This window comes from Brassica rapa, chromosome A09 (assembly GCF_000309985.2).
Source record: "Brassica rapa cultivar Chiifu-401-42 chromosome A09, CAAS_Brap_v3.01, whole genome shotgun sequence".
In the NCBI taxonomy this organism is placed as follows: domain Eukaryota; kingdom Viridiplantae; phylum Streptophyta; class Magnoliopsida; order Brassicales; family Brassicaceae; genus Brassica; species Brassica rapa.
The window spans coordinates 6,838,107-6,852,410 of record NC_024803.2 but is presented as its reverse complement, the minus strand read 5'-3'; the positions used below and the strand labels follow the sequence as shown (position 1 = coordinate 6,852,410).

The 14,304-nt window shown below is 28.5% G+C and overlaps 2 protein-coding genes across 2 annotated transcripts; both read right to left on the bottom strand.

The window, feature by feature from the left end:
- Positions 1-1,249: 1,249 nt before the first annotated feature.
- LOC103837934 (GDSL esterase/lipase At2g19010) lies at positions 1,250-12,989 on the bottom strand. Its single transcript, XM_009114325.3, has 5 exons — positions 9,177-12,989; positions 7,703-7,827; positions 5,431-5,655; positions 4,836-5,082; positions 1,250-4,388 (listed from the first exon to the last, which is right to left on the bottom strand). The coding sequence occupies exons 1-5, from the start codon at positions 9,418-9,420 to the stop codon at positions 4,180-4,182; spliced, it is 1,050 nt and encodes a 349-aa protein (XP_009112573.1). The 5' UTR covers positions 9,421-12,989; the 3' UTR covers positions 1,250-4,179.
- Positions 12,990-13,314: 325 nt separating this feature from the next.
- Positions 13,315-13,874, bottom strand: LOC103837932. The gene has a single exon (XM_009114324.3). It carries the CDS (start codon positions 13,834-13,836, stop codon positions 13,516-13,518), a length of 321 nt encoding a protein of 106 aa, XP_009112572.2. The 5' UTR covers positions 13,837-13,874; the 3' UTR covers positions 13,315-13,515.
- Between the last annotated feature and the right edge of the window lie 430 nt (positions 13,875-14,304).

Below are 14,304 nucleotides of genomic sequence, written 5' to 3'. Positions count from 1 at the left end.
CAAGTTAAGGCCTCTTGCAAGGCAGTTTTTAATTTATGAAGTAGGCTTGGACATCTCAGCTAAGTTCTGGTTTGATGATTGGACTTCATTACGGCCATTGATTCATTTGGTTAGTGATCGAGGGCGAGCAGTTAGTGGTCTCCATATTAACTCATGTATCTCAGATGGATCCTCTTATGGTAAATGGTGGATCAGTCACATTCTTAGTAGAAGCCCTATCATCTCACTAATGAAACAATGCTTGCATGATGCATGCATATCAGTCTCCCCACTTTATCCTTCTCGCGTCAAATACTTGGGAACATGTATAGAGTATACTTGAAGTTAACTGGTATCAAGTTGTTTGGTTCAAGGAGTCCATACCCAAACATGCTTTTCTAAGTTGGATTGCAATTAGGGATCGGCTGCCTACAAGAGATATAATACATAGATGGGGTATGTTCACTCCTCCATAATGTTTTCTATGTGGTTGAGATTCGGCAAAACCTTCTCTTTGATTTCCCATATTCCACACAGTTGTGGACTTTCTTCGCCTCCAAAGCCCATCTTTCACCACCTTCCTTGTTTGAAGATTGTATTAGATGGATGAGAGACCTCCACACTCAGGTATGCAGACCGGCATCATCTTTGTTTCCAGAAATACAGTATTCATTTCTTAGGAGCAAGTTGGATACATTATCAAGAGCTCAGAAAATCTCCCCTCAACGATCACTTTTTATACTTGGTTTTTAGTCTTACATTAGGTATTATACCCATTTTTTTGCATCCGGCTATGTCGCCTGCGTATGTGTGCTATAATCCTGATGGAATCATTGCTTATTAAATGAAGAATAGTTTTAATTAAAAAACAATTAAACTTTATATTGTCTTTTTGGGATCAAAATGTGAATCTAAATACTTAGTAATATGCAATAGAAACAAGTGACTTGAATCCCATTATGCTGAAAATGAATTTGGTTTCAGTGAATTCCAAAAAGATTATAATTTGGTAAACCTGCAAAATACGGTAGCCATCAGCAAAAGATAGACATAGTCAACCCCGCATGAAGCTCCTAGAAGCACCAAACGGAGGAGGATGGAAGGCCTGCTCCGGTCATCTTGATGAATCTGACTCCGAACACCTATACCCGAAGATCACATGAGAGAGAGAGAGAGGGCCCAATGAACCCATAATAGAAGCTAACGCTAAAGATAAATTCATAAGATCATCATTAACCCTAAGACTCCATTTGGGGTTCTTAATTTTTTTTTTGTCTTAGAAAAAAATTAAAAATTAACCAATCGCGGACCACCACATGTAAGTGAGACCCGCAAACAGTACAAGAACTCCAGCGAAAACTCGCCTCTTGCAAAAGAGAAAGAAGAGGTGGGTTTTAATAAAATTGTGGGACACACCTCTTAAGAACCCACTTAAGAGGTGGGAATAAAGATGCTGTAAGAGTCTCCAGACGAGCATGAGATTATTTTCTCTCAAAATATGGCCACACACCGTGGAGCAGACTCGGAGAAGGTGGCAAATCAGCCAGAAATGAAACGATTTAAAAAAAAATGGTAGGCACTAATCCCATATAAAGCATTTAATTATTACTTATCGATTTCTTGAACATTATTATTCTAAAATGAAACTTTATATTGTTGTGCTTACGATAAAAAAAATTGGTTTATAATTTAGACATAATTTTGTCTATATCAACATTTGGTATGATCTTATAACACATTTGAATTAGTTAGGATTGTTTGCCAATGGTGGTCTAAGACTAACATTGTAGGAATCCATCACAAGATGAAATGATAGACATTATGTATGTGTTTTGCTACATTAAGACAAAAAGGTAAATTGCTACAAATATTTAACGAGACCAACTATAGTTTGATGCGGTTAGGCCTGGACACAAAATGGATATCCAGAAAATTTGCAGTATTTGTGATATGTTTCGTCCCAAACAAATACTTATGTATGTGATTCACTTCGATCCGGAAAATTCTGGATATCCAGAAGTTTAGATATCCGGAATTTTTTTAAATATTCGCGAATTATTCGATTATATCTCAATTCTATTTTTAAAAATATAAAATTAAATAAACAAACCTTCATACTATCAATTGAAAATAAAAATAACAATATCATACTAACAAACTAGCATCTTCTACATAAATTGTAAAGCAAAAAAAAAAATCAACATTTACAAGCCTAATAAAAAACCTCATATGTTAATATTTGAGTCAACATAAAAGTTAAAATGGATGTGCAATAACCCAAAACAAAAAAAAAATTGAAAAACAACTTAAGATAAAACAATTAAGCAAATTATATTATAAATATGTCTAGATATAATGGTTTGTACATAAAATTACATTACATATCTATAAATATACAGACCGGATCGGATATCCGGCTTTCTAAAGAATAATATTTGTAATTTGTTTCTTTTTTACGGATACCATATTTTTCTATTTGCTTTGATTTGAAGCTTTACGGATATCCAAATTTTTTGATCGAATCGAGACGAATAACAGATCGGATCATCGGGAAATGTTGAAGAAAAAAATGAAAGGATATGAACAGTAGGTAAATCTGAAAAATCATTGACAAGAATAGAGAGTAAGTTAATATGTAAGTTATCATGGTTATACTCTCACTTATCTAGATCATTTATAAGTTAGTATTATTATACTCTGATTTATCTGGATATTTTACATGTTAACTGGTATTTAATTTTATATTTACCTGTAATTTGATATAAATTTCTAAATATAACTAAGCTTAATATTAGCTGTTATTTTGAAACAACATACAAATCCTATTTGGTGTCTCATTGGGCTTCTTTCCATTTCTTAACTTGTTTACCACTTGGCTTCAAGGCATGGCCTTCTCGACGGCAAGTCTATTCAGAGACTTCTTCCTCTCTAGAATAACAGTACTGAAATCATCATTCGATTTTCTGAAAACAAAACAAGGATTGTATTGGAGATCAACCAAAACCCTAATCCAGGAATCAAACACCCATACTACAAAGGTCGGAATCAGAAAATCACAATCGGAGATCTTGGTATTTACGAGTCCGGAGATTCAGTTGGTGCAAAAATTGGACTCAAGATTAGCGATAGAGAGAGGCAGAGTTCCTTCAGAAAGCTGAGAGCTTTAGGGATATTGAAGATTTATGATTTTGCAAAGAGAAATACAAATTGTTTTTGACAGAATAATTTTAAAGAAAGAGAATGGTTTTGAAGAAAGAGAGAAGAATAAAAAACAAATTAGCATAATAGTGGATTTTCTATCCTTTCAGATATCATGGTTAGTGGTGTATAGGATGTGCAATTTCTCATTTTTAAAATAGTAAACTATTTAGAGATTGACACATACTAGTTAACTGAGTATTCAGAGGATATTTGAAAACTTCTCATTTGAGAACATGTATCTTGTCTATCTCTCTTTTTCTATTATCTATTTTTATTCAGTGAGAGCTAATCTCTCAGGTAGAGATTTGTTGAAATAATTGCTTAAGTCATTGGGTCTCGGAAAATTATGACATTGAGTTTCGATCCATTTGAGCAACATTATTGGAGATATTTCATAAAAAGTTCTTATAAAGTTATACAATATAATTTAGACTTTTTAGTTGGCTTTTCCATGATTTTAAGATTCTCATATTTAAATATTAGTATTTATCTATATGTACCGTTAATTTGAGTAAGAATCCTATGCTAAGATATCCTCATTGGAGCAAAACAGTTCGTCACTACGCTTCAAGGCGGTAAAGCCCTGTTATTCCGTTAGAATTAACTTGGCTTAATGTGACGGAATCAACTGTGAGTGGCGAGTTTATATAATTAGTGTCCCTCTCATGATTGTTAGACGTGAAGTTCCCTTTTTATAGTCACTTTTGGGAAAGCGAATGTAAACAAGAGAGAGAACGAGAGATATAGTTTGTATTCTTCTCCAATGGTGTAGTAGTAGAGTGCGTGAGTAGTCTGCAGTCGCAGTGAATATGGAAGCTGAATTTGTTAATTAGCTTTCCAGTAATACAGAGGGGATCAACCACACAAAATTTATTATTCATTGATTATATGTACATACCTTCTTCTTTTTTTCACAGATATTTTCCTCTTGTTTGAAGAAATAACAAAAATAAAAAATAGATTCGCTATTATTCATGTACATTATGTACAAGCTAGCCTTTATTGCTTCACAAGCTGGGCAATGCTGTATGGACTACCTAGAGGTCCATCAAACGAGCCTTTAGCCGCCATCTTATTTGTGGCTTCGGAGCTGTGAATATCATCCCAAAAGAGATATTCAGACCGGTTTGCACAAACCGGTTTGTTTGGTACACAAAGTTCTTCCCCTGGGGATATTGTACAACAACCCTTGTAGGCAACCTTAAATCCTACGACATTATGAGAGCGAAAGTAAATTCAAGGTTTTTTTGTTGTTGATAAAGGTCAACCTTTTATCTCACATGTCAAATATACAAACCATATAGTACATCATTTCATTACGAATAAAAATTGTTAGACAAACAAGATAATTATTTTTTGAACGAGACAAACAAGATACTTTGAGAATAGTAATATATATATTTTGGACTCGTTGTTTATGTATAAAGAACTTTTTTTTAAATTCAATATGTTTACTTTCCCGAAAAAAAAAATCAATAGCTATGATTGACATAACACTCATACCAGAGATTTAATCAGTCACTAGTATTGTTTTTGAGAACTCCAGCCTGATAGGAATATATACTACATGTTGAACTAACAATATGTATGTTAATTATTCTTATATTTGTGTATATATATATTGGATAAACATGTAATGAGTCTTGATAGTTTACCTAAACGACCGAAAGCTAAGGGATCTCCACCAGAGAAAATATCAACGTAGGTGAACTTAGCACCTTTGACCTTCTTATTAAAATCATTTACAAGGTCTTTTAGGTTCTTATTGAAGATTGCCACGGCAGCGTTCACATCTTTCGCACAGCCTTGACCGCCACCATGGGACACAATCATCTTTGGTGTGCAACCTATCTGACTGATCGAGAAAAGTGCCACTTTCCTCGCTCCTAGACGGTGCAACCTCTACAATAACAAAAAATTGCATATATTCACAACTGACGTATAGATGAAATGCAAGGGGTATTAATATATAACAGGTAACTAGGATAAAAATATGAAAATGTTTTTTTTTTAACTGAAATGTTTTTGTTTAGTTTGAGATTCTCCACGTAAAACCAAATGACTTAGATCTCTCGAAAACATGAACATGAAGAATATCTCAATTTTTATTCCAAGATTAAAAACCTGAAAATAATTTAAAATGCTAAAACCATGGCTTTATTGAAATATGTTAAATTAAGTATTAAGTGTTCCACTATATACCTTGAGACGTTGATAAAAAAAAATGTATTGAAGTGTTCCACTATATACCTTCAAGTGAGTACGATAGAGTCGGTTGAGAAAATATGCATATTGATTAGGGTTAAAGAGGCTGCTCGTGCTGTATGTTTCTGACATGAAGTAATTGTTGATGTAATCGTTGCTTCCGATGTTGATTGTATAAAGACATTGTTCCAGTCGTTGTGCTGGCACCTTTGCTTTCTTTATCGCCTTCTTGTGGTTTTGTATTTGCTTTCTTAGATTGATCCGACCACCCTAAATATCTCGAGATCAATATATTTACATCCAAGATGTCATTTTATATAATGCTTACTAGATTCAGATCCGCGCAGAGGACTATTTTTTTTATCAAAAAATTATATTTTTAAATTAATCATATTTATCTAAATTTTTTAGATATGCTACTAATATATATGTTTCAAAATTGCACTCTTGTATAAATGTATTATAGATTTTACTAACTTTAACATGTTCGGAGAGCATATTACATATTGTTTATTTTTAATTTAAATGAATATACTTTATATCTTTATAATAATGTATGTTAAGTTATCAATGCAATATGATTTGTCATGTCTGATTCAATATAATATTATTTATTTTATTTTAACATATATGATGAGTATAAAATATATAATAACATCGAATTATTAATTTTGTTTATAAACAAGAATGGGGTTAATTATTAATGATTTATGATAATTTTTCTTACTAATTATGAAATTAATGAAATATTTTATAACAAATTGAAAATATTAATAAGATTTTGTAGAATTTTTCTTCAGAATTTTTTTTCAGAAATTATATAAAATATATACATACACATATAATGAAAAGATATTAAAAACAATATTGTAATGAAATTATTAAAAATAGTTTTATACTAATGAAGGTCCCACATTTAGTAATTTTGTGGGGATATTATAAAAAATTCATTAAATATATTTTTAAAAGATGATCCAACTTAAAATATCACACATAAAAAAGTCGTGTGATTTTATTTTAATAATATCAATGATAGTTTTTATTTAGAGAAAGCTTCCTTTGTTGCTGTTGAAGTCATTGTCATCTACTCCCTCCGTATCACTTTAAGTGATTTTTAAGGTTTTTGCACTTGGATTAAGAAAATACAAACTTCTATACAATTTATCTTGGTTAAATAAAAATATCATTAAATAAAATTAGTTCAGCCAATAAGAATTTTTTTTTAATATTTTGTAATTGGTCACAAAGTTTAAATGGTATTAAATTATATCTAGAATAATGAGAACATCAATTATTTTAAAACAAATTTTTTTCCTCTAAGCACCACTTAAAGTGACAAGGAGGGAGTAATAAGTATGCATGATTTCATATATATATTTATGATGATTGATTGAAATACTTTACTAGTGAAAATAAATGTGAGAACATCTAGTTATTCTTTCATTTCATTGATATACTAGCTTAACACCCGCACAATTGCCAGTGCACACAAAATTTCTAGTGCACACAAAATTGCTAGTGCACACCAAATGATAATTGTTCTTTCGTTTCTTCTAGAACACAAAATTTATAGTGTGCCATTTCTTGAATGAAAATTTTAAAATTAAAATATTAAGGTTTCAATACTTTTTCAATACAAATATATAAATTATCATAATTAAGTATTTTTTCTATATTATATAGTTTAATTTTAAACTATATTAATATATAATATCAATGTCTAGTAAATTAAACTTCATATTCATACGATTTATGATCATTTGTATATTGTTATTACAAAAAAATGTTAAACCATTGATCACAAAATTATAGCGTGAGACATTTAACGTTTTTAATAATTTATAGTCGTTTTAAAATTTCAAAATATGACATATAAGAACTATTATATGATTAATGTGATTGTTTTATATTTTAATAATATAAAATTAAAAAAAAGAGTTAAGATACAAAAATTATTATCAAATTTTTTTATTATTCATAATCATTAATGGTCATATATACGTTAATCATATTATGTAATTTTGTAACTTTTATTTAAGGAAAGTTCGAGAATATTATTTTGTACACTATTTATCAATTTAATAGTTTAGTTTAATAAATAGTATAATATAAGTTAAGATGGATCAACCTATTTCTCTAAAAAAAATTAATTTTATTCTCATAGTGACACGTGGTTACAAGACAATGTTGTAATGTTCTTCAATTAACATATGAGAGATGAGATTATCACTATTTATTTATTTTTCTTTCTTTCACTATGTATTAGATTATCATTATCTATTTATTTTATCATTATTAATTAGTTCTTACTTCTTACCAAATGTTCACTAGTTTCTTTATGAAGTCCGCCTCCACCGGAAGCATAGTTTATTCCGGTGTGTGCTTGTTTGGGTGATGCTCCGGCCAATGGTGGAATAAAATCCTCAAAACCCGATAGCTCACCTGAAAGTTAAAAAACTCATATACACAGTGCACACATACAGATAAATATCTCACAAAAAGGTAATTGGGCTTTGGAATAAGATCTAACGAAATACTGGCTATGATATCATAGATTTTATGTATTTAAACTAGGTTAAGATCTGCGCAATTGTGCAGAATGAATGTTATATATAAAAATAATTTTTATACATTATTATTTATTTGTATTCATTTACGTATCATGTATATAATTAAATTCGAGTAATCATATAAATCAAAACAATACCTCTCGTTTATTTACGATATTTTTTGGTAAATAAATCAAAACAATCATTTTACTTATTTTATATGGTATATAACTAAATTTCAATGACATGTACATATATATATATATATATAATATTTTAATATAAATATTTATTATTGAGAATTCGTACTTATACGATAAACACAAAATTTCTAATGTGCGTTTTTTTCAATGAAAATTTCAAAATTAAAATGTTAAGACTTAGTACTTTTTCAATACAAATTTAGAAATGAACATATTTATGTATTTTTATATGTTATATAATTTAATTTGAAACTATATTTATATATAATATGAATGTCCGTTAAATGAGATTTCATATTCATAAGATTTTATGATCATTTCTATTTTGTTACTACAAAAAATTTAAGCTATTGATCACAAAATTTTAGTATGAGACATTTAACATTTTTAGTAATTTATAGTCGTTAAAAAATTCAAAATATAACATATAAGAAAAAATCTAATTTTGATTATTATATGGTTAATGTGATTGTTTAATATCTTTTAATAATAGAAACCTGAAAAAAAGATAAGATACAAAAATTGTTATCAAGTATTTATTAATCATAATCATTAATTATCATATATGCATTAATCATATTATGTAATTCTGTAGCTTTTATATAAGGAAAGTGCGAGAATATACTTTTGTACACTAATAATCAATTTGATAGTTAGTTTAATAAAAAGTATAATATATGTTAAGATGAACCAACCTATATTTCTAATAATTCTGAATTTTATTCTCATGGTGACACGTGGCTACGAAAAATATTGTAATATTTTTCAATTAATATATAAGTGATATTTAAAAAAGTAATTAACTAAATGATAATGCAATATACAGTATTTGTTAACATATGAAAGATATTAATTTATGTTATACTGTATCTAGTGACATTAGGGTTTATGGTTTACCAGTAAATGTTAGTTTAAAAAGTAATATTTTAACTGAAACATTATTGTTTCATTTGTTCATGTCTTTCATCTAAATTCTGAAATAATATATCGAAGATCATTAATGTAAAGTTACTCAACCTGATACCATATATAGACTAACCGATAACATCTGCGATAGTGCGGCCATTGGTAAACCGGCCGGTCGGGCCTCCGGGAAAGTCTATACCGTAAGGTGAATAGTTAACTTTTGCCTTAGATTGCAAGTTATTATTGTTGCCACTATCGAAAGTTGAATCTCCGAAGATGAAGTAACATGGCACTTGTTGCCCATAAACCACCGTTGCAGCTGCAAATACCGTGGCACAAACAACCCAAAATGCCTTAGACAATATTCCTTCAACCATTTTTACAAAAAAAAAAAAAATCACAAATTTCTGAAAACAAGAAATCTTTTTTTTTTTCTAAAGGATTAAAACAAGAAATCTTTACTGAAATATCTTTTTAAATATAGTTATATATAAGAGAGGCCGGACGTTAAAGTTAATATTTGAAACTGATTCAATGAAGAATATTAAAAGGCTAATTTAGCAAAAAAATATATATTAAAAGGCTATTTAAATGGAAGAGGTAATGAGTAAATCAAGGAAAACTTCAAAAACAATTTGGGGAGAATCTTTAATTTTAGTCAACTTGGTAATTGGTGATAATGGATTATGCTAATGCTACTTATTGGGTTATATAACTTTTTCAACTGTTTTTTATGCTATCCATATCACTAGAGCTGCATAGTGCATACTACTTCCATGTTGCACAAAACTATAACCGTGACACATCTACAAAATCTTTTAAATGTATACTCTCTCAGTTTAAAAACAAACTATATTTTAGAAAAAAATGTTTTAAAAAGTATCGTTTTTTTTACATTTACGATATACTTTTATTAGGTAATAATGGTGAACTGTAAACTTTGAAAAAAATAATTGTATTTATTAAAATTTTATTGGCTAAATTTGTAAAAATAGCTAAGTTACAAAAACAAATAATGCATTTATAATCAAATTAACATACCCTCTATTTTAAAATAATGATTGTTTTATAATTTTCACACATATTAATAAAACATATTAATTTTTAGTTATAAATTCATAATTTTCTGTGATTATCTATTTTATATTTCCCATGTTCCAAAAATATAAGTTTTAGAATTTTCACAGATACTAAAAAAATATTTTAAATTTTGGTTATTAATGCATTTTTAACTAATTAATAGATATTGTCCCATACATCCGTGAGGGTTTTTCTTTCTATACTAAAATATTATAATTTATATAACATTATAATGTAACAATACTATTTTACATTTTTTTGTATCTTGTAAGAAAAAATATTTTGTAAGCATTAGTATTATGTAAAAATACTATTTTAAATAATTTTATGTTCTATTTCTAAAATTTGAAATTTATATGTAAATTAAATTAAAATGAAACTACATGACAGAGAAGAAAATTTTGGATACTATTAAACACAACAAAACTTATTCTTTTAAAAAAGAAACTATAACATTTTGTACTTGCGAAATAATTTTGTAATAATTTTTTTTTTTTGAAAAAGTGCTTGAAATACAGTAAATTGGATACCATTTTTAAAAATAAACTCAATAAAAGATATCTTAACATTTTGAGCTTAGTGTTTAAGATTATTGTTTGGATTTAATATTTAGGTGGTGAAGTTTAGTTTATAAACCTTTATAAATAATTCTTATACATTTATAAATGTTTTGGGAGGGTTAATTTTGTCATTTAATAACAAACTTAAGGTATTTATGAAAAGCGATAATAATTTGGGAAATTTTCCAAATATGACTCAAAACTTGACTTTGATTGCAAAGGTATACCCAAGCTTGAATCAAGTGCAAAATAACCTAAAAGTCTTGTGAAATTACAGTCAGCCCCTTGTGACCAAACAAAAAACATAACTCATTTTTACAAATATAGCCCCGAAAAGTCTTATGAGGCTTCTGAGATATTGTACATCGTCTAGATGACGTCCATGTAAGTCTTCTGGTATACTTGATCTTAAAAATAATCTATAATTTTAAAAAAAAATATTTTGACAAGTGAAAAATTAAAATCATGTAATTATAAACAGTTTTAAGTGATATAAATTAAAATATAATAAAATTGAATAGTCTATAACATAGATGAGTATGTAAGTCGTCTCAGGTTAGTTATATCTAGACGATTTCGATGTAAGTTGTCAAAATATTTTTGTTATATCTAGAAGTCGTCTCAGGCTAGTGTTGCAATTGAAAAATAAAACATAAAATTTGATTTTTTTTCTAGACGACTTACACGGAAGCATGGATTAGTAGTATAGATTAGTCTAAATGAACATACTTACCATTTTTTTGCTCTAAAAAAAACAGTTTTTCCTTCAAAATTTAAGGAAAATTTGGATTAGAGATTACAATGCAATCTAGAAACTTAACAAATATATGTCTCTAGGAATTATCAATTTGTTCTTCAACATATTTATTCACAAATATAATAATTATAAAAGAAACAATTATTTCAGAATTTACATTTTGATCAATTCTTTCACTTAAATCCACACATAACCACACTACAAAATACTTCAAACCAAAAAAATATCAGCTGCAATCATATATAACTTTTTTATTCTGTTAATATATTTCAAGTCCACGTATTCCTGTCAGTTTTGTTAAACAAAAGTATTGGTATATCATTTGACTCAAAAATTTGAGATATGTTAAATCTTTAATCAAGATCTTTTCAAAACGTTTATTTTGATTTTTTTCATCTTAACCTTACAAAAACTTTTATTTAATGTGAGATCTTACAGAAATAAGATAGCTTTTATGAATCATGTGCTCAAAATGAAAACCCATTTTCAAAAAATAATAATCATATACTCAATAATAGACCTACAATATTTAGATATCAAATATTTACAAAATCAAAATTGATAAAAAAAACACTTTAGAAAACTCTGTTAAAAAATTATATATATTACGTTAACTAAAATTTTATTATTTAATATAAGTTTAAAAATATTAAAAATCATATAAATTTATATTATTTTATATTATTAAATTAACCAAATATATGTTAAGCAAATCTTAAATTTCACCAACTCAACCAATGCAACTCTTATAAAACGCATACAAAATATAATGAAAGAGAGTTGGCTTGGGCATATGGGTTTTCAGATCAAGTACGGACTGGTTCATTTTCGCTCCGGGTTTTACGTACGGATCCTAGAATTTTGGACCTAACTAGGTATCTGATCATTTTTGGTTTAGATTCGGGTAGGTTTCTTTCAGGTCCGTGTGGATCCGAGTTCATAATTCAAATACCTGTACTTTTGGGTACGTAACAAATCAGTTCAGGGATTCAAGACCCGAAAAGATTCGAAGTACCTGAAATATGCTAAAAACACCAAAAAATATCTGAAAACCCAAAAATTACCCAAAAATATTCAAATATGCAAAAATACAAATATTTACCCTGACCCAAGAAAACAAAAAAATACCTAAAATTTTATACACATACCCAAAATATATTTTTTAGATTTTGAAATTTTACTCGAAACCCAAAACTATAACCGAAAATCTGTACCCATAACTTCAAAATATCAGTTATACCAAAATATATTCAAAAGATCCAAATATACCTAATAACACAAAACATTTTGGGTACTTTGGTTACCCAATCGAATCTCGGATAGGATTCGTACTCGAACAAAGACCCGCATGTCCAAAATACACAATAGGTACTTTTCCCTTGACCCAACCCCGAAGAGAACCTGGATTTCGGATCGGTTTCAGATTGTTTTTTGGGTCCGGATAAAATATCCATGTTTAGGAGAGAAATACATAATAGTGTAAATACACAATCTCAAATAAACTAATTCATAAATTATATATTTTTATTTAAAAAAATTCACTTCTTCGATATAATCTGAATTTGTAACACAATAATGCACAACAGTTCCAAAATACTAATTCATATCAAAATTTATTTATAATCTAAAAAATCTGCCCTTTTGAAGCACATATCAAATCTAGTAGTATGCTTATAATCTGATGAATGGCATATTTGAATATTTTATAATTCAAAGTAAAGAGCCGTGTCAGGATATATGTTTTATTCATCTTTGAATACATAGACTATATTATGAAATGGAAATCCTCTGAATTAAAGTGATAAATCACCTTATTCAGCTTTTTACTTCTGAATCAAGCCATAGTTTAACACTTACAGAATCTCTCATACAACTTGAGAAACGCAAAATATTATATGTCATAAGTATATATATTATGTACATAGAGTGATATAACACTACTAATCAAAATGTATCCATACAAAAGAGAAACAAACTCTCCAATACAAATGCCGTTTTAATATATATATATATAGATTATATATAGATTATAAGATAATAAAGCATAGGAAGAACATATAATATATATGTCCAAATTAACAAGAGGCGGTACACTTATTAGTACAGTCAAATGTACATCCTCCGCTCTTGCTGCTGCTTTTATAACCTTCCTTGTTAACGTTGGATGATTTGTAGCACGCTGCGGGACACGTGAGCTTCTTACCGCGACAAGGTCCTTGCATTGTGCATGTATGTGTTGGATTCATCCAATTTACATTTCCTTGAAGCCCAGGAATCCCATTAACCCCGGATTTGGATCCGAGTAAACCACCATCCCAGAGTTGACGATTTGCTTGAGATGTAGAGACAAATATGATTAGGAGAAGAAAAGGTAAAAGGATTGATGTTTTAGACATTTTGTTGTTGTTATTGTGAGATTGATGAGGATGGTGATTTGATTTACACATATATAGATATAAACTGACTAGATTTTTAGGCTATTTGAGGGAAGAGGCAATGAGAAAATTTAGGCAGACTACAATTTTGGGGGAAAGTGACTAATTTCATATTTTAGGGAGATTCATAATTGGTGGGTGTAGTTTAGTATATCGGCGTGAATTACGAATCATCTGCTCTCAAATGTTCAAGTTAATTAAAGAAGAAAAGGAATGGTGAAATTTAATTTTGGAAATTGATAAATTTATTCACACATGTTCTTTGTTTAGTAATTTCTTTTCTTTTTGACATTATGTACTTTTAATATTTGTAACCATCATTTTGCAAAAAAGGTTTTGAGCACGAGGTTTTCTATTCTACCGATTAAGGTTTTTTCTGAAGTCAGCCTAATAAAGTATATAGGTCTTGATGTTTAGAAAAACAATCAT

Coding starts and splice junctions, on each gene's coding strand:
- LOC103837934 (XM_009114325.3), bottom strand. CDS start 9,420: ATGGTTGAAGGAATATTGTCTAAGGCATTTTGGGTTGTTTGTGCCACG. Junction 5,083..5,430: donor TCTATCGTACTCACTTGAAG/GTATATAGTGGA, acceptor TTGTTATTGTAG/AGGTTGCACCGTCTAGGAGC. Junction 4,389..4,835: donor CTTAGCTTTCGGTCGTTTAG/GTAAACTATCAA, acceptor ATAATGTCGTAG/GATTTAAGGTTGCCTACAAG.
- LOC103837932 (XM_009114324.3), bottom strand. CDS start 13,836: ATGTCTAAAACATCAATCCTTTTACCTTTTCTTCTCCTAATCATATTT.